Raw genomic sequence first — 20,808 nt, 5'->3', positions numbered from 1 at the left:
CTCCAGAAAGCCAGACCCTGGGACAAGGGGACATTTTGTTCAGTCGAGGAGCACTGTGCTGGCAGCGTGCCTACAGCCGGAGCCTGTGCACCTAACCGGGAGAAAATGGAAGTAGGGCAGAGGGAAGGGGCTGAGAGCCCCGGCTGGATGAGTGCTCCAGGCTGGCTCTGTCCCCCAGCGCCCCAGGCCACCTTTCCTGGTCGAGCTGCCCGCTCAGCTCTCCGGCCCCAGGCCAAATTTCAGCCCCCGGTGGGGTGACCCCTCCAGTGGAGCTGCTGCCTGTGCCAGCTGGGAGTGGGATCGCACCCAGCAAAGGGAATAGTCACGGCACCAAACTGTGCTGGCCCCTGCGACTTCCGTTTGACACCCTCCCTCCAAAAACAGCCTTTCGTTCCCAACAGGAATTGTAACGCAAATATTTATTTCTCCAGCCCAGCTCATGCTTCTAAAAGGGAAACTTCCCTCTCGCTCTCCTCCATCAGCGCACACAGCCCATCTTCGGCTGTATTTCCTCTCCTTCCCTCCTGGAGGACCTTGGAAGGCTGCTGGAGGGCAGTAACCTGAGCTGCAGCTTTCTCTGCCCTAAGGGATGCACAAATCTTCCATCCAGATGCCCACCTCCGGGTTTAATTGCCTGATGGAAGGAAAACTGTGCTGACAGGAGGCTGGATGCGGTATGCTGCTCTCCCTGCAGACGTCTGCCAACCAGGGAGGCTGAAGGTGGGAACCTTTGAGGTACGGGGACGTTAAGGCAGTCCAGGTGTTCATCCTCTTTCACTGGGTCAGCTGCTTCACATGTTAAAAAAATAATACCGAAACCAGTCACTTAAGCAGCTGTTTGAAAGCGACAGCTCTAACGCTGCGGGGCCAGGGTGTCACTTCCCCGGTGGGGAAGGGGAGCGGAGGGCAGCCCCCTCCCACAGCCAGGCCAGTTCCTGCTGCCCGCTGCTATCATCAATAGCGCTGCACGGCCAGATGGTCGCACACAGCCCACACGCTTGGCACAGAAACCAGGCTCTTTCTGGGAAAAACGGAGGGTGCAAGGGCAGGATACAAGTGCACCCGCTATCTGCAGGTGGCCATCCCCACTCTCAGTATCTCCTCCAGGGGAATTTCCATAGAGAGCTGGGAGGAGAGTCCCCAGCGCTGCCGTGAGCTTGGTATTTAATCTCCCTCCTTTTCATCCCTCTCTGGAAACCAACCTGGAGACAGTGAGAATGATCATTTCATCCCCCCAAAACCAGGGAGGGGGAGCAGCCGGTGCTTAAAAGGTGGGGTTGGGCTGGGATGAGAAAAACAGGACAGGAGACTGAAGTACCTTGATGTGCAGAGAATTAAACCCACACAAGCATTTCCTCTGCTCCAGTCAGCACTGGAACCAATTTTTCACTCCCTGTTTGGGAGGCACAGCACGCATCCACCCTTAGGTAGCAGGAAGACGCTCAAGAATTTGTCTTTCTGAGAAACCTTTTATTTGGCACGATCAATGGTAGCGTTTTTCAGAGAGAACCCATTCCTTCCTCCCCCCACTGAGAAAAGCCTCGAGGAGAGAGAGGCTACAGCCGTGCTCGTGCCGCACAAAGCCCTGCTCCGAGGCAGGTCCTGCTGCAACGCAGGGAAATTCAGATTTTCCCAAGAACGCGTGGGTGTGGAAAGTCCAGCCTTTGGATTTACAGCAGATCACTGCAAACTTTTTGTTAGTAACAACTTTCATTGGAAAGGCCTCAGAAAACAGCTGGATCAAAGGCTGAGAAGCCCCGATTTTCAGGGCTGGGAAGGTGGGGCTGCTTGCTGCAAGGGTCACATGCAGCAGCTACACCTCAGAGGTCCAAGCACTGTTCCTATGCTGGAGTTTTGCCAAGACTCTAACAGAAGCAGGGTCAGGAGCTGAACTGTATCTCTGCACTATGGGGACAGATCATTTCCCAACACATGACTGCTTTAGCAAAGAACCAGACTGTTAAGGCCTCACGGAAGTCCTGGCAAAGAGTATACAGGCATATAGCAACAACAAATACAAAAAATCCAGCAGCACCTGAGGCAAGATATTCCACTGTCATGCCCTTTAAACAAAGCCATCCTATCATCATTACTCTGCCCCCTCTCAGGAGCACGAGGCACAGTGAAGAGCAGGGAGCCTTTTCCCTGCTCTCTGCCCAGCTGGGCTGTCCCAGCAGCTCAACTCTCCATCTGGCTCACTGCTCCATCCCGGCCCTCCGGAGACTTTTCTGGCTGAGGGGTGGACAAGTGTTCCAGCTCGTAGTGTCCGTTCCTGGCGGCTGCCTGGCCCTTCTCCGCCGCCAGCTTTTTACTCCTCTTGCTCTCGATGATCTGCTGGAGCTGCCGCCCGGCGTAGTCAGGCTTGGCCGTGAGCTCGGTGGCGGGCACGGCGAGCCCCAGGATCTCGGGGACCATGTAGGGCCGGAGCCAGCCCACCAGCGGGGTGCTGCCCGGGGTGTAGTGGGTTTGCTTGTGGTAGAAGAGCAGCCCGTCGACCTGCGGGCAGGAGAAAGAATGAATGAAAGGGCAGAGCTGAGGCTCCTGCAGGTGAATGACCAGGCACCAGACAACGGCTCTGCTCTCTGTTTGCAGGCCAAAACCACCAGCTGGATCATTTTTCCTCAAGCAGTGCAATAAATAGCGGAAGGGAAAGGAGAAACCCACAGAGCTGCTGCCCTGAAAGATCAGCGACTCCCAGATGGCTTTAAATTGTCAAAGGCAAATGAGTCCAGCTTGGTGTCGGCACAGAGCAACGTCCTCTGGATGCTTTCATCCCATTCTGCAGAAAAGCCAGAGAGTCTCTGAATAAGGCAGCCCACTTTACTGGATTAGGGCTATTTTAAATAATACATTTGGAAAGTAATTAGCCCGAGCGTGTGACGCCAAGGAGCCCCGATTCCTAACAGCTCTTTCAGCTGGCTTATGCCAAAAAAATTCTTAACGTTTCCCAGGAGAGAACTTCTCCTAGCAATCAGTGACAGTTAAGGGCACTCAGGACTTTAAAGGTTTAGGCCCTAGCTCTTGTGCTACTATTTCCACACTCTGCAGTGCTGCAGCTGGCTGACGTTTTCCCCGCTTCCCCACCGTGCTCAGGGATTCTCATCCCCCCTCTTCCCACGCTTCCCAGGGGTGTGCTCTGCGAGGTTGGATCCTGCTGTCAGCCTGACTAATGCTGGAGGTGGTGCTCCTCTTAGCTCAGCTTCACAAGCTCTTAAAAGGCCATTTGGCTACGAGGAAGAGTGGCTGAGTGGGCAGAAAAGAGGAGAACAAGAGCCCACCTCAGGATGAACTACTCCCAGGCCCCTCCCTGATCCTACAGCCTCCAGAACAGAAACACTGGCTGAGCACAAAGCAGCATATGTCCACTTCTGCTCCACAGATGCTAACCCCTGCCAGAGAGGGTAAAGCTTCTGACACTATTCTGTCCATAACTTTCAGTCACTGTTAACATCTTGCAAAATAATCCCAGAAAAAGGGGGATTTCTGTGCTAGGAAAACACAAAACCAGAACAGTAAACATCATGATGAGCTTGTGCAACCCCTCTGGACATATAAAGTGAAAAGCTTTTCCCCCACCCTGCCTCCTGGCAAGAATCAGATTCTACAGCACTTGTACATCCAGCCCATTTTTGTGAGTGCATGGCCCTCGATGAGCAATGGGGATTCTCCGGTACCCACAGGAATGTTTCAGTAAAGATCAGAGCCTGGAAGGCCTTCCAGATCACTCCAAATACCTTCCCCAAGCTGGAGAATTCAAAGGAGTTCAGCCTGGTGGACTTAGGTCAGGTTCCCCATTCCCCAGTTTCAGTGACTCCTATATTCCTTCCCGTTTATTTAATTTGTTGGCTGGGTCCCTCCCCCGAATCACCACAGTGACAGTGGCCACATCAGAACGAGGACTGACACTGCCCCTGAAGGCCTGAACCTGAGGAGAGACTGGCCTGGCAGGCTTTAACATCCCACAGCCACGCTTTCCAGATTTTAGGTGCCTAACAGTCCTCCCATTCCTAAACATCAGGGTTTCTCAGAGGCTTTGGCTCCCCTGCCTTCGTGGAAAGCATGAATTTACTCAGATCTGTGAGAGGGACAGTGGTTCTTAAGATCCACTCTAAAAACCACTTGAAATTCAGAGCCAGTCAATTGATCCAAAGTCTACTGAATTCCAGAGAATAAGAGTCCACTGAACAGTGTATCAGGCCCTAGCTCTGAGGTTACAGATTAACTCTGAAGAAGACCCAGATCTGAAAGCACTGACCTCCTCTGTGGGCACCACACACACAGGATCCCTGTCAGCATCAAAAGATGCTCGGTCCAGACCTAAGACCACATTTGTTACCCTTCACCCACAGTCAGGATGTATTTTGCCTCCTGCAAAGTTTACTTTGTTCTGTGCCGGTGGTAGGTGTTTTTGGGGATTTTTGAGCTCCCTCTGGTGGCACACCACAGAGACCCACAGCTCCCTTCTACCTGGAAAAAGCACCGTGGTTCCTGTGGTGTTGGGGCTGCTTTGAGCCAACATACACCACGTTTTGCTTCTTGGGGTCACACCCTGGTACAGCAGAAGGCTGGGGCGGGGGCAAATCACAGCTGGATTACACAGCTGGAGCTCATTCAGCTCCATCTCCTGCTCCAGAGTTTTGCAATGGCCTCCTTTGTAGCCCAGAAGTTTGCTGCTCTGACTGCAGCGGGCAAACGCTCCTCAGCCATCCCTCACAGGAGCAGATGCCTCAGGAGGGAATGAAGACTCTACTCAGGAAAGCCAGGAATGACTGTTTCTACAGAGGCACTTGAAGCATTTATTATTGAGCAAGCCAGCTGTAAGAAAGCTGGGAAGCCTCTTCAATCCATGTTCAGAGCAGGGTCTGGCAAGACCAGCGAGGGGTTGGGACTTTCCAACTTGCTCTGATGACTGTCCTGGCTTTCACAAGCAGAAAGCAAAGTTAGCCCTCACAGCCAAGTTGGTGCCCTTAACTTAAACCTACACCCATTTTAATGGCTTGCTCAGGATGGGAGACCATGAAAGACACTGTCACATCAATGTGGCTCTTGGCTTCATGGGACAAGAAATCTCTGTGGAAGCTGTTCCTGACGTAGGGCTGAGGTTGGGCACTCCCAGGAACAGCTGCAGCCACTGGAGGAGCTCTGGCTCACAGATGTTGTCACTGTCACCGGGTCGGAATGCCACTGCCTCCTCCATCCCCTTCCCTTGCAGTGACAAGTCAGCCAGGGCAGGCAAAAGCAGCCAGAGCTGATTCCACAAGGGCCTGAGACTCACTGCTGACAACCACACGGAACTGAGCTGGGTGGCACGTGGCTTTGCCTGTCCTGCCCTTCCCTAGAGGTCAGAACAGCACAACACCTGTGGCAGGGGAAGTTTAGAGTGGATTTAGGAAATATCTTCCCCCAGGGGATGGTCAGGCACTGGAAGAGGCTCCCCAGAGCAGCAGCCATTAGCCCCAAGCTTGCCAGAGCTCAGGGAGCCTTTGGGCAACACTCTCAGGCCCAGGGTGGGATTCCTGGAGCTGTCCTGTGCAGGGCCAGAGCTGGAATTTGATGCTACTAGCAGGTGGTCCCTTTCCACTCAATACTGAATGATTCTACTCTTGAAGCTGATGAAGCAAACACAGGTGTCCTGCTCAGTGATTTCTGTCACAGCCAACTGCCCCCAGCCCCAGTACACCTCAGTCACCCACCATGAACACCCAAACCTCCCAGAAACCATGGGGATCTTACCACTACCTTTCCCCTTCCTCCCCACAAAACAGCCCAGCTGTCTTGTTGGAAGCACCAACACCAAGGAAACGCACACAAGCCCACCCAGGGCAGTGATCAGTACCAGTTTTGGCCCTAAAAAGGTCAGCTGTCCATCACACTGCTATGTGAACCTGAGTTGTGCTGCTGTGGAGGCAGCCTGAGTGTCCTCTCATCCCAAAAGGCTCTTTCAGACACAGCCAACTGCAGCAAGGGCAGCACAAACCCAGGGAGGGCCATGGTTTAACTCTTGCCTGTTTGTGTGGTTGGATGAGGTGTGTGACAAGGCAACAGATCAAACAGGGGCATAAAGGCCTCCATCTCACACACAGGAAACAGCAACCTGGAAGCTTTCTGCAGCCTCAGGAGAGCAATTCCCAAGGAGAGGGGATGCACCTCTCTCCCAGCACTGGCAGAGTGTTGCTAAGGGTGGGGTCCAGGCCCCCACCTGAGTGTTCTCACCTCAAAGGGAAAGTCTGTAGCCAGCAGCTCACACAGGCTGTCCGAGGAGCAGGGGAAGTTCTGCAGGCCCACAAATTTGTACTGGAAGAGTAAGAGAGGGTTAGAAGAGGCAACTCTCTGGTCTACAGGAGAACAAGTTGCTGCACTGGTGTGGAGGCAGCTGAAAAGGAAGGATTCCTCCACTTCAGGATGTGGCATAAGAGGGAAAGGGTGACGAATAGCTCCCACATACTCCTGATACCTTTTTTCCCAAGCACCTAAGACTGCAGGAAGGACTCTTCAGGAGACCTGACCCAGAGATGCTCTTCTAACCAAAATAGAAAATGATGACCTCCGGGCAGGATGCAAAGCAGACAGACGTCTGCTCCAGGCTGCTGCCTCAGCCAAGCCAATCTTTCCACCCAGGAAATAAAAGCTGAAACGACCCCCCCCCCCCCACCTCCATTAGGTAGTTATCCTCTAGATATTCCTGTTGGGAGTCAGGACAGGATGTTCTCTGAACACAGACACCCTCCCTGCTGTCAGCCCCATTTATCACTGAGATGCTCAGCTCACAGGAGCTGCTCTGCTTGGCCATGTCTGAGCAGACAAATCTCTCGTGTCTGTACCCAAAATTCACGTTCCAAGCTGCTGTCGACTCGAGGTCTGACCCTCATGTGTAAGCCTTCAAAGGAAGACCTTTTATTCTGGCTCAGCAGGGACTCTGGGTGGCAAGCCAGCATTCATCCCAACAACTTCAATGATCAGTTTAAACAGAGGGAAGGCTTAAAGCTTTACAAACCCACAAGACTGACAGAATAAACCCCACTGTAGTCAGGCTGCCAACCAACACTGCTCCTGAAGAAACCACACTGGCTTTCCATTCCATTACAAGGGAAAGCTAAAAACAGCATGGAAGTTAGCTGATACCCTGCAGTGTGATCTCCCTCAGCACTTTGGATGGGGGGGAAAAAACCCCACTAAACTCATTTACAATATGCAGTGGTTCTATTTACATCCTGACCACGGCATCCCATTTCATCAGATCTACACTTTGAAGCCTGATCTGTGAGGGGAAAGGATAAAAAGGAAAAAAAGCTTCCACTTGTGAAAGAAACTGCTGAAGCCTGCTGAACAGGAGAGCTTACCCCCCTGCCCAGCCTCCTCCTCAGTACAAAAGGACTTACTGGATTAATCCTGCTTTTCTCTCCCAGCCCTTCCTCCTCTTGGATTTTTGAGGAGAGCCAGAAGAATCTGAAGTCAGTCTATGAAAGGAGGCAGAGTTAGTGACCATTCATCCCACATCACCTGGCAGCATCTGCTGAGCACCTTTGTTCCTCTACACTCACCTGGGAGATTTACAAACTCAACTTCATCTGCAGAAACAGCACCCCAAACCCTGCTGCTCCCCCCCAAACACTTATCCAACAGCTCCAAAGCTGCAGAGATGCTGCTGCTGCTTAGGGGAAATATCTGCCTTTTGCAGAGTGAGCTTCCTGCAGTGCTGGAGCAAAGCAGCTCAGGGAACAGCAGGGAGGGCTGGGCTCAGTACCTGGCAGTCATAAACAGGGTGTCCTCTCCAGCACATCACGTCCAGGATGTAGTAGGTCTGCTTGGCCTCGTTGTAGATGCAGTCCAGGATGCTGTACACTGCACACAGAGACACAGGGAGGTCCAGACCTGCTCCTAGCACTGCCCAAGCCAGCTGGCAAATACCAGGTCCCAGCTCTCTGACATTAATCCTGCCCTGACGGGGGACTGCGGCGTGCAGAGGGATCCCCTCCTGCTAACACAAACTGCAGCCACAAAAAGCCTTGAGCTTGAGGAGTCCCACGAGGCTGCAAAGGGACCAGTCAGAGGCACAACAAGCAAGGGCATGTTTCAGGAAATGGCATTTGCCAGACAATAAGCCTCTCTTTTTGGGGCAAAAAAAATGAATTCCAAGCCATATTAAGGAAGATGACACCACACAAAGGTCTCTGTCAGAGGACTGTGAGGATGTTGGGGTTTAAAAGTGTCAGTCAAACAGGAAGCTCGTTAAAAGATGTGGCAGGACACAGGGCAATGGTTTTAAACTGGAAAAGGACAATTTTAGATTAGATCTTGGGAACAAATTCTTTCCTGTGAAGGTGCTGAGTCCCTGGCACAGGCTGCCCAGAGCAGCTGTGGCTGCCTCATCCCTGGAAGTGTCCAAGGCCAGGCTGGACAGGGTTTGGAGAATCCTGTTTTAGAGGAAGGTTCCCTGTCCTTGGCAGGGCAGTGGAACAAGATGAGCTTTAAGGTCTCTTCCAACCCAAACCACTTGGGAATTCTATGTGCTTATAAAGGCATCTGATACTGTTCCCATTAGTTATTTCTAGAGATACAGAAACTGGCCTGAAGCTGACCGCCCCCAGCACAAAAAAGGTGCCCAGCTGTGGGCCTTGGGGGAGCTGGAGGAGCAGCACTGGGCCTGTCAGCACACACAACTCCCAGGCACTTCCCCCCTCTCTATCCCAGATCCTCCTCACACCTGTACCTTTGTCACTGGTGGAGTTGTGCCGGTTTCCCCCCGGCAGCAGGGATGGGAACCTGTTGACACAGAAGCCACTCTTGGTGTAAGCTGCTGTTGTGCCCTGCGAGGAAAAAAGGAGAGAAAAAACCCAGTCAAGCCAGTTTTATGTTGGCTGTGAATGGGTAAACATCCTTCAGCAGCTGGTGGAAGCCCACTTACCCTGGAGGCCACGACAAGAGCCCTTTTCCCAACGGGACACACCACCACAACCCACTCCTGCTCCAGATCTGAGGGGACATCCACCAGCCACTCCGACAGCATCAGCTACAGGGAGCCCAGGGAGAAGAACCAGTCAGTAACAGCTCTCCTAAGTTAGGACAACAAACAGCTCAAGGGTAAAGCAAGGAGGTTTTGACTTTGCTTTGACAGCTACACTGGCTGCTTTAGAGGCAGCTGGCACTGCTTGTCACCCCCTCAAAGGGCTCCAAATGAAGTCCAACCTGCCTAACATATTCTTCCCCAAGCCTTTCTCTTGCTTCCCGCTGCGGACTGAGCTTCAGACCACAGCACAGGGCTCACAGCCCTTGTCTAGGCACCCCCCACCTTGGTCCCTGCTCCAGCACTTTATTTTTAAAAACACAGCAGGGCTTAGAGATTCCAAAATGTCAGGAGTAAAGAGCCTGGACAAGCTGACCCCTTCAGAGGTTGCCTAAATGGCTGTGTGATATCTAGGACCAATACAGCACCCAGGCTGATAAACCCAGCCGAGTTTGCCCTTTTTTCCTTTCCAAACACCAGGAAACAGAAATCTTTAGCTGAACACTGCCTAACTGGCTACTCATGCTGCTGCCTTAGCTGAAATCTCCTAAAGTGGGGAACACAGTGATGCAGAATTAATGGCTGGAATCAGTGACGTCCGAGGTCTTTTTCAACCTAAGTGATTCTAAAGCAGATCACATCTCCACGTGTTTTCCATTTGAACTCAGCGTGTTTTGGAGGTGAACTAAGCACAATTTCTCTGCAAGCACCAAGTCAGACACACTCCTCTGAGCCCCCAAATGGCCATCACCGTGGCCTGGAATCACAGCCGTGCCCCACAGCCACACCTCGCCACGGGGACACAGATAGCCACAGCTGTGGCCTGGAGCCACCCCACAGCCCTGCCCCACAGCCACACCTCGCCACGGGGACACGGTGGCTCCTCACCTGATTGGCGTAGCGCTTGGGCAGCTTTTTGCCAGCATCCACGTCCATCGCCTCTTCCTCCGCATCTTCCCCTTCCCTGTCCTCGTCCCCGCTCTCCACCCCTGCCCAGTCGTCCTCCGCCAGCCTCCTGGCATGGTTCACGTAGTCCAGCCGCCTCCTGGGGTCGAGCAAACAACCCGCCGGGGTGTCAGGTCCCGCAGGGCACACGCGGCCCGGGCCGCTCCCCTCAGGCAGCTCCGGGCAGGCCCAGCGCAACCCGCGCTCCCAGCCCGGCGGATCCCATCCCGCCCGCTGCCGCGCTCACTCTCTCTGGATGCGGAGAAGGCGCTGCCGGCGCTCGGCCTGCCCGGGGCCGCCGCGGGGCTTGTAGGCGGCCAGCCGGGGGTGCGGGGCGGCCGGGCTGCAGGGCCCCGCCAGCCCCACGCCCGCCGCCAGCGCCGCGCTCAGCTCCTCCATGGCAACCCCGCGGCCCGCCTGCCGCGCTTCCGCCCGCGCCGCCCGCAGCGCCCCCGCCCGGCGCGGAGGCCCCGCGCCCCCTCAGCCCGCGCGTCCCGTGCCTCAGTTTCCCCCGCGCCCGGGCACCGGGACGGGGCGCTGCGGGCCGGGACCGGGCACGGGCGAGGGGCACGTCCCGGCAGGGACGCGGGAGCAGCCGCAGCCCCCGCGGGAGGGGACTCGTGCCCCCGGGGCCGGCTGCCTGCAGAGGGCAGCGTGCGGCTGGCCGGGCCGGGCCGGGCCGCTCCCCGCCGCGAACCGGGCGGCGGAGCGGGGAGCGCTGCCCTGCGTCACGGGAGGCTGGCGGCCGGCTCCGCCACCCCTTCGGCAACGGGAGCGGCGCCGGCAGCGGCACCGGCGGCGGAGCGACCCCGGCGCTGCCCCGTCACAGCCGGTGGCTGCAGGAACGGCCCCGACACCGACACGGGCACCACCGCCGGCGCCGCCTCCGTCCTGCGTGAGATTTACGGATTTCAGGGAAAAAACAGAGCCCACCAACCATCGGGAAAGTCGGCCCGGAAAGGAATTGCAAAATCCCGGGATCACCGGGAGGTTGGGCAGGGTTTGGGGTCGTGCCCGGCGCTCTCCCAGCGCCCACCGACTGGAGATTTAGGGTGTTTTACCCACAGGAGCCCCGAGAAAAATCGCTTTGGATTTATTTCCTCGTTGGCAGCCAGGGGTTTTCCTCCCGGAGAGTGAAAGCTCGGGATCAGCCTCCCAGAGAGATAAACCCTGCGCGGACATGGCAGAGCTCGGCTCTCGGGCCGGCCGGGATCCACATCCCGGGGAAGCCAGGGGAACGCCGCTCGCGTGACTGGGAATCTTGTTTTTATCCAGGGAATGTCGTTTTTAAACGGGGAATGTTCTTTTTAACTGGGGCGCCGGAATCGCGGGGGGTCACTTGGACATAGGGACATTGGCGTCACCTCGTAAGGGATTTCTTCTCCACCTTTTTTTTTTTTTTTTTTTTTAATTTTTATTTGATTATTTTCCTGGGAAAGCGGCCAAGCCATTTCCCACAGCGCGTGGTGGTGATCCCGGAGCCGCGCGAGCCCGCGGTATTGCCGGGATTGGGGGGGTGTTTTGGCCGGAGGGGTTGCGTTCCGCTGGCTCCCCCCCCTCTTCCCGACCCAGGACCGGCCATGGCGTTGAAAGCCAGAGCGCTTTACAACTTCCAGAGCGAAAACAAAGAGGAGATCAGCATCCAGGAAAACGAGGAGCTCGTCATCTTCAGCGAGAACTCCCTGGACGGGTGGTTACAGGGCCAAAACAGCCGTGGGGAGACCGGCCTCTTTCCCGCTTCCTACGTCGAGATCCTCCGCTCCCGCTCGGGCTCCAACTACACGGACTATTCCAGCAGCCCGGTCGGCTCCCCCGGGCACGATTCCTCCTTGTACTCGGCATCCCCCAACCCCGGCATCTCCTACCAGGGCAGTTTTGAGGACGATGATGATGACGATTGGGATGACTGGGACGACGCGTGCACGGTGGTGGAGGAGCCCCGGAGCGCGCCGGGCACCAACGGGCACCCCTCGCCCAGCCTGCCGTGCCCGGCGGCCTACGGCCACCACCAGCACGCCGGCTACCGGCCCAAGCCGGCGCTGGAGAGGCAGGACAGCCTGAGCTCCTCCAAGAGGGGCAGCGTGGTGGGCAGAAACCTCAACCGCTTCTCCTGCTTCGTCCGCTCCGGGGTGGAAGCCTTCATCCTGGGCGATGTGCCTCTGATGTCCAAGATCGCCGAGACCTACTGCATCGAGATGGGCTCCAGAGGCCCGCAGTGGAGGGCCAACCCCCACCCATTCATCTGCTCCGTGGAGGACCCCACCAAGCAAACCAAGTTCAAGGGCATCAAGAGCTACATCTCCTACAAGCTGACGCCCAGCAACTTCAACTCTCCCGTGTACCGGCGCTACAAGCACTTCGACTGGCTCTACAACCGCCTGCTGCACAAGTTCACCGTGATCTCGGTGCCGCACCTGCCCGAGAAGCAGGCCACCGGCCGCTTCGAGGAGGACTTCATCGAGAAGCGCAAGCGGCGGCTGATCCTCTGGATGGAGCACATGACCAGCCACCCCGTCCTCTCCCAGTACGAGGGCTTCCAGCACTTCCTCTGCTGCCGCGATGAGAAGCAGTGGAAACTGGGCAAACGCCGGGCAGAGAAGGACGAGATGGTGGGCGCCAGCTTCCTCCTCACCATCCAGATACCCACGGAGCACCAGGACCTGCAGGATGTGGAGGACCGCGTGGATGCCTTCAAGGCCTTCAGCAAGAAGATGGATGACAGCGTCCTGCAGCTGACCAACGTGGCGTCGGAGCTGGTGCGCAAGCACGTGGGGGGCTTCCGAAAGGAGTTCCAGAAGCTGGGCAATGCCTTCCAAGCCATCAGCCACTCCTTCCACATGGACCCTCCCTACAGCTTGGATGCCCTCAACAATGCCATCTCCCACACGGGCAAGACATACGAGACTGTGGGGGAGATGTTCGCTGAGCAGCCCAAGAACGACCTGTTCCTCATGCTGGACACTCTCTCCTTGTACCAAGGGCTCCTCTCCAACTTCCCAGACATCATCCACCTGCAGAAAGGTAAGAAGGCATTCTTCTCCCCAGGAATGGCCCCATGTGAGTGGAAATGGTGCTGCAAGCGGGATGGGGATGCAGTGAGGAAATCCTTCATTGGGCCTTGAAGGGAATGGGGAAGGAGGATGGGAATGGGGATGGGAACCACTGCCTACGCCTCTTAGGGGCACGGTGTGGTCCCCGCTGGCACAGCCCTCCAGTCAGCCCAGCCTGGCAGAGTCTGCTAGGGCTGTTGGGTCCAGAGTCTGATCCTGTGGACTCTGTAACTGCTGCTGGTGCTACCCAAAGCACTGCCAGGGGTGGTCAGCACAGATGTCACTTCCCCCAGACTGTGAGCAGGAGCCAGCACTGCTGCTGTTAGGTCTGGGGTGACCTGCCCTGCACCTCTTGTGCACTCCCACCCACTGCCACTTGTCCCTCCTCATCCTCCCTTCCTGCCAAGGCAGTGAATGGGTGGCCAGCAGGAATACCAGAGCTTGCTCCCCCAGGGCTGGGACATGGCTGGACATGGGCTTGGATCGGTCAGAGGGGCCAAGGGGGCAGGGCAGTGGGATAGGGGACACACTGAACCTCTGGGGACAACCAGGGTTGTACTTTTCATGAGTATGTCCCTGCACCTCCAAGGCCAGCAGGAGGGGGTTATCATCCCCAGGGCATCAGAGCTCCCCATGTCCCATTTGTCCTGGTTCCCTGGATTTGGTGGGATCAGAGAGGGGGAGAAGTGTCAGCTGTTCTCTCCCTGGGACAGGCAGCAGGCAGGCAGGGCTCGGTGTCCCTTTGCACCCAGGCAGTCAGCAATGTGGGTGTGGGGCCAAAGTCCACAGACACTCCTTCCCGCCCAGCTGCCTGCAGCAGGGAGGAGACACCCACACCAGTGTCCCCAGAGTCTGGAGGACAGGTTTTCCCCAGGGTGAAGCCAGGGCCGTTTGTGTCCAACATGCAGGGATGTCTGTGCATCATTCCACATCCCTGGGGGAGGCTGGGAAGGCAAAGGGCGCAGGGAGGATTCAGTCCTGCCCGGGCAGCTTCCCTGCCTTTCCTCTGAGTGTTGTTTACCCACGGAGAGGGGCTGGATCCCGTCCGGAAGCGAGGCCGCGTGGGCAGAGCGGAAGGCAGGATTTGGCCTCCAAACTTTGCTTCTTCCTTCTCCTCCTCCTCCTCCCCTCTGGGAGCAGGGCTGGCGCAGCGGGAGTGCTGTAACCCCGGGTCTGGTGCTCCCGGCAAGGGCCAGGGAGAGGGGAAGAAAGCCCAGTGAAGGCCAGATCCTGTTTTTAGTTTTTTAGCCTGTGTGCTAATGAGGGGGAGGAATGCAGGGCTGGAGCCAGGCAGGATTCTTTCGAAACCAAGCTGTAAAAAAACATGGAAGGAGAGGGAAAAACTGGTGTCAGAGCATCAGCTGCCTCTGGGAGTTGGAGATGCTTTCCCAGCTAAGCTCCAGACAGCACCACATGCCCTTGCCACATCCTGGTTCACTGCGTCCTTGGGCTGGGGTGTCCCAGGGCTGCTCCTGACCCCCATTCATGGAATGGCATGGAATGTTTGGAGGGCAGGCTTGGCTGGGGTGTTTCACTGTGCTAACACTGCCCCATGTCAGCTTTGCTCTCCGAGCCTTGAGTCACAGCGCTCCAGGAGGCCAGAGCCCCCAAAACCAGCTATACATGAGGCTGACTGCCCAGGATGGAAAAGGAGCTGGGGATGCCAGAGTCCAGAGGGAAAATGCTGCCGGTCTTTGCCTGCCTGGAGGAGAGGGAAGGGTTTGATGGGCAGGGGGAGATGCAGGCACATCCCTCCCTTGGGGCCAGGCTGGTGCCCCGGCATGGGGGACCATGGGCTCAAGCGGGGCTGCCCAGGGAAGGGGCCCGAGGGTCGCACACATGCCCTGACGCTGCCCCTGCCCCGCCAGGCGCCTTCGCCAAGGTGAAGGAGAGCCAGCGGATGAGCGACGAGGGCAGGATGGACCAGGAGGAGGCGGACGGGATCCGCAAGCGCTGCCGCGTGGTGGGCTTCGCCCTGCAGGCCGAGATGAACCACTTCCACGAGCGGCGCGTGGCCGACTTCAAGAGGATGATGCAGTCCTACCTGAGGCAGCAGATCGTCTTCTACCAGCGCGTCAGCCAGCAGCTGGAGAAGACGCTGCGCATGTACGACAACCTCTAACCCTCGTCCCGCTCTGCCCGCAGCCCCCGGGGCTCCCCGGGGCCGCACGGGAACTCACCACGCTAGTGACCAAATGACTTTGGGCTTTCTTCCCCCTTCCCGGGCTGGCAGGGAAGGGCTCGCCCGCGGGCTGGCCGTGCCACCTCTTCCTTTCTTTCCCCGGGGACCTCCCACCCTGCCACGGGTCTGGCGGGAGCGTGGGAGGGTCACGAGAGGGACAGGTGGGGAGGTAACGGTGCTGGGGTCTCTGCCCAGTGATTTTTAGCTTTCTGAAAACCCACTCTCCTGGAGCAGGGGTGGGTGCATCCCAGCCCGCTGGGAGGAGAAATCCAAGCGGTCGACATTTTGCACACTAAAAGCTTTTCTGATGGGAAAAAAAAAAAGAGAGAAGAAAAGAGATCTTTATTTGGAAGAGATTTTTTTGTTTGTTTGTCACAAGATGTTTTCAATATTTTCCATTTTTCTGCAGCATTTTTACAGATCAGTTTTTAACTAGATGCACAGAGGCAAAGAGAAATCTCTTTCTCAAGTATGGCTGCTGACTGGGAAAAGGGAGAAAAAAGGAAAAAAAGGGAAAAAAAATAGCCCCACAGCCTTTTCAATAAAATCATTGGTAGAAAAAACACCCACCTCCTTCCCAGAGATGTCTGTGGAAAACAGAGCTGCTCCAGGATCCTGGGGAAGGTTCTGCCTGAGCATCCCCTGGCTTCCAGCCAGCTTTGAACATCCCCGTGCTGTGGGGGGGATGACCCCAGGAGGGGTTCCCACAGCGACCACCCTCCTGCTCTCTAAACAGCCCCCCAAGGGGCAGATCCTGCCCCACTCTGCCCTGGCTGGGACAGCGTGCTGCTGCCTGGGAGACAGCAGGGCTGGCACGGGGCCTTGTTTTTGAAGGGAAATGGCTGGGATAAATCACAGCTAGGAAAGTTAGGGCCGCCTTGGCCTGGCTCCAAGGATAAAATTAGCCCCGGCATGCAGGCCAGCGGGGTATTGTTAAACTAACAGCGACGCTGGGAATGCTGCGGGCTGCGCTCCATCCTCCCGGAGCCCTCCCCGGCCCCAGGCTGCAGGACGAGCACTCTGAGGTACAGCCTTGCTCACAGCCTCCATCCAGGCAGGATGTGCTTCCTCCTGCATCCCACCGCCGGGGCAGGCCCCTTTGCTATGGCCCCATCCCACCCTGGGTCCATCCCACACCAGTCCCATCCTAGCCCAACCTCATCCCACCCTCACCACATCCTGCCTTGGCTCCATTCTGCCCTGTTCCCAGCACACTCTGGTGCCATCCCACCCCAATGCCATCCCACCCCAGCCCCATCCCACCCCAATCCCATCCCAATCCCATCCCACCTCAATCCCAGCCCAACCCCATTCCATCCTAACCCTGTTCTACCCTGGCCACATCCTAGCCTGGCCCTGTTCCACTCTAGTCCCATCCCAACCAGGCTGCATCCTTACATGGCACCATCCCACTCCATTTCCATCCCAGTCCCATCCCACTCTGGCCCCATCCTCACCCAACTCCATCCTATTGCAATTCCATCCTACTCTGGCTGTGTTCTGCCTTGGCCCTGTCCCACCCTGCTCCCATCCTGTCCCAGCCCCATCTCACCCCAGCCTCATCCTCATCCTCACCTGACCATATCCTTCCTTGGCACCGTCTCACCCCATTCCCTCCTCATCCCAGCCCCATCCCAGCACAGCAGCCGTGGGAATGGTGTCTGACCCTGTGCTAATCCTGCAGGAGTGACGGCTCCTCAGCCCTCTGGCCATGCTCTGGGTGACCATGGTGGCCTTGGCCCCACGCTGAGGCCAGAACGTGTCCCTTCCCCCAGCCCTGCCCCCTCGGCAGCACAATGGGCACTGGGACTGAGCCTGCCACCGCTGTCCCCGGGCTGGCAGCCAGCCTCTGGCACTGCAGGCAGCCTCCAGAGCTGAGCCAGCATCCCAGCTCCCCTGGGACCTGGGAGGGGCAAGGGCATCTGCTGCCTGGGGTGCCCCATGGAAGCTTGGTCCCTGGGATGTCCTGAAGATGGGGAGTGCAGCTGGAGCAGGGAGATGTCCCAGCACCCCAGGAATTCAACCTCTGCTCTGGTGTCCTGGCATGGGGACACGGATGGGCTAAGGTCCCTGTGGGCTGCATGCACCCCTTTGGAAAGCTGTGCCTCAGTTTCCCCAAAGGTGGACCTGTGCTACCTGTGGTCCTTCAGCATCCACAAAGGTCTCCCCGCTCCACCATCCATCCCCTCTGTACCCTCATGTCTGGATCACACTCCCAGAATATGGCAAATCCATTGGCTAGAACAATTAGCATTCCTGCCTTTTCCCACTTGGCAGTAGGCAGCTGGGCCTTCACTGCTCATGGTGGGCATTTCACAGTCTGCCTTGGCCAGATGGGGGGGTTGAGCATTCTGCTGCTGCCCCCCACACCTCCGACAGCATCCTGCAAACGTGCCCAGGGTTGGGAGACAGAACAAGCCCTGAGCATTTCGGTGGCTGTCCCAGGGTGCAGGATGGTGGTGGGGAGGGGTCTGGGGGCGTACACAGTGCTTCACATGCCCCAGCAGTTCTGTCACTGCCTTTGTTATCTGTGACACAGGCTGTTCCCTGCTCTCACAAGAGAAAAAAACCAGGGCATAGAGGGCTGAGAGGAAGCTCCGGGAACATGGAGCAGATCCGTTTCCTCCTCCCACTTCCCAAGGCTGCTCCTGCGTGGGAAAGCCAAGGCTGAGGCCCTGCGTGAGTCCTGTCAGTACTGACAGCAGGACTGGGAGGTGGCAGCAGCGGTGGTGGCTGGAGCATCCTCCCTGGAGAGCACTTAAGCCAGCCCCAGAGAGCCCGTTGCTGCCTCCCTTCCTGCGTGTGGCTTCCTGGAGTTCCTGTCTTGCTGCTTCTCTTTGGGCCTCCCTCCACCCTGGGAAGAAAACCTGGCATCCTTGTTCTGAGCTCTGGGAGACCGAGGTTTGTGTGTGGGCCAGGCTATCAGGCTGTAGGGACCTCCTGTGCATGTATCCTGAGCCCAGCAAGATGCTCCAGGGCGGGCAGAAAGAGCTGGGGTCCCACAGGGGCCGGCAAAACAGCTGGAGGGAGAAGGATGAAAACGCTGGGACAAGCAGAGCTGCTGATCAGAGCCCTGTCAGCCACACGGATACACCCAGCAGTGCTCAATGATTCGGGACCAGCCGCCAAAGGAGCGCAGTGACCCAGCCCAGCTCCTCGCAGGAGGAGCAGGATGCAGCTGCCGGTGGGGCGGGCGGGCAGGACGGGGCTTGCTGTGCACGCCACGCTGCCGGCACACGCTGGCACGGGGGCTGGAGAGGCACAGCTGCCAATGGGGAGCAGGGAGCACCCCTGAGGGAGCGGGGAGAAGCCCTGCCTGCCCATTAGGGTCAGCAGCAGCTCAGGAGATGGAGCCAAGCGGAGATTCAGTGCCTCCCCCACCGTGTCGGGAGGTGAATGAGTGTGTGCCCGCCTAGAGGAGTGATTCCGGGCGGATGCAGGTGGGTGGACACAGGCATGGATCAGGGCGGAGGGAGACAGCTCAGCCTGCCAGCTCCAATCTTTTAATTGCTGTGCTTCTCGAATATTTCCGAAGCATGACCCTGAGTTGGCTCCTCCAGGCAAAAATACGAGCACCAGCTGGTTCCCTTGAGCACCCCTTTATTCCCTTGGCTGTGGATATAAATGAAGCTCCCTCCTACTCCCAGCCCAGGGAAATTATGGTGGATCAGTGCTGTCTGTTTTAGGGAATCAGCTGGAAACCAGCTCTAATGGGGGTGTGACCCAACCCAGCTCCTCCCATGAGTGTGAACCTCAGGTTCCCCCTGCTAGGCACAGCCAGGGTGATGCTCAGGTCAGACCCTGTCCCAGCTCTCTGTGCCAGCCTGGATTCCCTCTCTCCAGTCCCTGGGAAGGTGCTGAGCATGGGGAGGTCGGTCCTGCACGGCCAGGGAGCTGTGTCTCTGGGTGTGTTGTTTGTGCAGGAGGGGTGGGGAGCCCAGGCTCTGGGCTGTGGTTGTCCCTCCGTCATTGTCTGTCTGCCTGCAGTTGCTGGGTGTGGAAACAGAGGCCAGGCTCAATTTGTCTGAAATTTAAATCACAGCTGGGCTGGGGAGCCGTGGCAGGCACGGGGATGCTTTCTGGTGGCCGGGTCCTCACCACGCCACACTTTCCCTGGGACCTGGGAACCTCCTGTGGCCCTGCAGTGTAAATCTGTGTGCTTTATCTCCCGTGGGCAGGTGGTGGGACAGATGCCAGGATCCCGGGGCCAGCACCAGCCCCGTGTGGGTTTGTTTGAGGTGCTCCCAGGGTGACGTTCCAGCTCTTCCCCCGGGCTCCATCCCGTCCTGCCGGGCTTGCTGCCAGCTGAGCCTGTTCTGCAGGCTGTGGGCATGGCTGGCCCCAATCAGACAGGCACGTAGCAGGAGGGAGGGCTCCCGGCGTCCCGGGGCACTGGGCTTGGCTTGGAGCCCAGTGGAGGTACTGAGCCCTGTCACACTAGGCAGCTGTCAGCCCGGGCTCTGGCTCTGGGCTTTCCTCACAGGACAGCTCCTGGGAGCACCCGACCCCCCTTCACCTGCCGTGGTGTCCTCCTGCCCTCCCAGGAGACTGCTCCTCATCACCTGCCATCAGGCAGCATGGCCTGTGCCCCCTGAGGGGACACCAGGATGCTGCTCCTGGCTCCTGGTGAAATCCAGAGCATCTCCTGGAGCTGCTGAGAGCTGCCCGGGAGGTTCTGGGTTTGGGACAGGGAGGCTGGAGCCCTGGGACCACACCTCCCCAAAAGAGAGTGGGGTTGCTGCCTGAGCTCAGGGGGCTCCTGTGCTCACTCCCAGGAGAAATGTGGACAATGCTGTTCCAAGGTGCTGCAGCTGTTGTGGCCCAGAGCAGTGGGGGTTTTGGAGGCCCGTGATGCTTCCCTGGGTCCCAGTCTCCTGAAGCCGGGCTGGGAATGAAGTCCCACCTTTGTTGAACCCCTGCATTTGCATGTCAAAAGCTCCCCGGAGGGGTTTCAGAGCCAAAGGATCCATCCTGTCCCGGTTGAATTCTTTGTTTGCATTTGAATAGGTGCCTGGAAACTGGTTCGGTCACCCGAGCTGAGACAGCCTCCCCTCCTGCTCTGTGTCCGTCCCTACCTGTGAGCCCCAATGCCTCCAGCTCCTGCTGAAACCTGACCTGAGACCAGCTGCTGGTGTTTCTCTCCCAGGAGAGGTGTTGGGTCCAGCCTGTCACAGGTGGGATGGCCCTGGGGTTATGGTCCCCTTCCTTCTTCCCAAGATGCTCTCCCAGGACTCTGGGGACAGGCTGGGAGAACTGGGGGTGTTCACCTGGAGAGGAGAAGGCTCCAGGGAGATCTTAGAGCCCTTCCAAAGGCCAAAACGGGCTCCAAGAGACCCGGAGAGGGACTTTGGACAAAGGCCTGGAGTGACAGGACGGGATGAATGGCTTCCCACTGCCAGAGGGCAGGGATAGATGGAATAGTGGGAAGAAATTGTTCCCTGTGAGGGTGCTGAGGCCCTGGCACAGGGTGCCCAGGGAAGCTGAGGCTGCCCCATCCCTGGAAGTGTTCAGGCCGGGTTAAATGAGGCTTGGAGCAACTTGGGATAGTAGAAGGTGTCCCTGCCCATGGAAGGAGGGTGGAACAAGATGACCTTTAAGGCCCCTTCCAACCCAAACCATGCCATGAT

General features: G+C 57.5%; 2 protein-coding genes across 3 annotated transcripts; one reads left to right on the top strand and one right to left on the bottom strand.

Annotated features, from left to right (window-relative positions):
- Positions 1-1,449: 1,449 nt before the first annotated feature.
- SNUPN (snurportin 1) lies at positions 1,450-10,363 on the bottom strand. 2 transcript variants are annotated; one of them, XM_059857916.1, is made up of 8 exons: positions 10,197-10,363; positions 9,893-10,049; positions 8,906-9,010; positions 8,711-8,807; positions 7,745-7,842; positions 7,380-7,457; positions 6,214-6,294; positions 1,450-2,496 (listed from the first exon to the last, which is right to left on the bottom strand). In XM_059857916.1, the coding sequence occupies exons 1-8, from the start codon at positions 10,346-10,348 to the stop codon at positions 2,179-2,181; spliced, it is 1,086 nt and encodes a 361-aa protein (XP_059713899.1). In that variant the 5' UTR covers positions 10,349-10,363; the 3' UTR covers positions 1,450-2,178. The 2 variants fall into 2 exon arrangements, with proteins under 2 accessions (XP_059713899.1, XP_059713900.1); XM_059857917.1 differs by lacking the exon at positions 7,380-7,457.
- Positions 10,364-10,748: 385 nt separating this feature from the next.
- On the top strand, positions 10,749-15,533 carry SNX33 (sorting nexin 33). Its single transcript, XM_059857915.1, has 2 exons — positions 10,749-12,970; positions 14,868-15,533. Exons 1-2 carry the CDS (start codon positions 11,530-11,532, stop codon positions 15,119-15,121), a joined length of 1,695 nt encoding a protein of 564 aa, XP_059713898.1. The 5' UTR covers positions 10,749-11,529; the 3' UTR covers positions 15,122-15,533.
- The last annotated feature ends 5,275 nt before the right edge of the window (positions 15,534-20,808 follow it).

This window comes from Haemorhous mexicanus, chromosome 13 (genome assembly GCF_027477595.1).
Source record: "Haemorhous mexicanus isolate bHaeMex1 chromosome 13, bHaeMex1.pri, whole genome shotgun sequence".
NCBI classification, from domain to species: Eukaryota; Metazoa; Chordata; class Aves; order Passeriformes; family Fringillidae; genus Haemorhous; species Haemorhous mexicanus.
The sequence above is the reverse complement of the archived record's forward strand: the minus strand, read 5'-3'. Positions and strand labels throughout refer to the sequence as shown.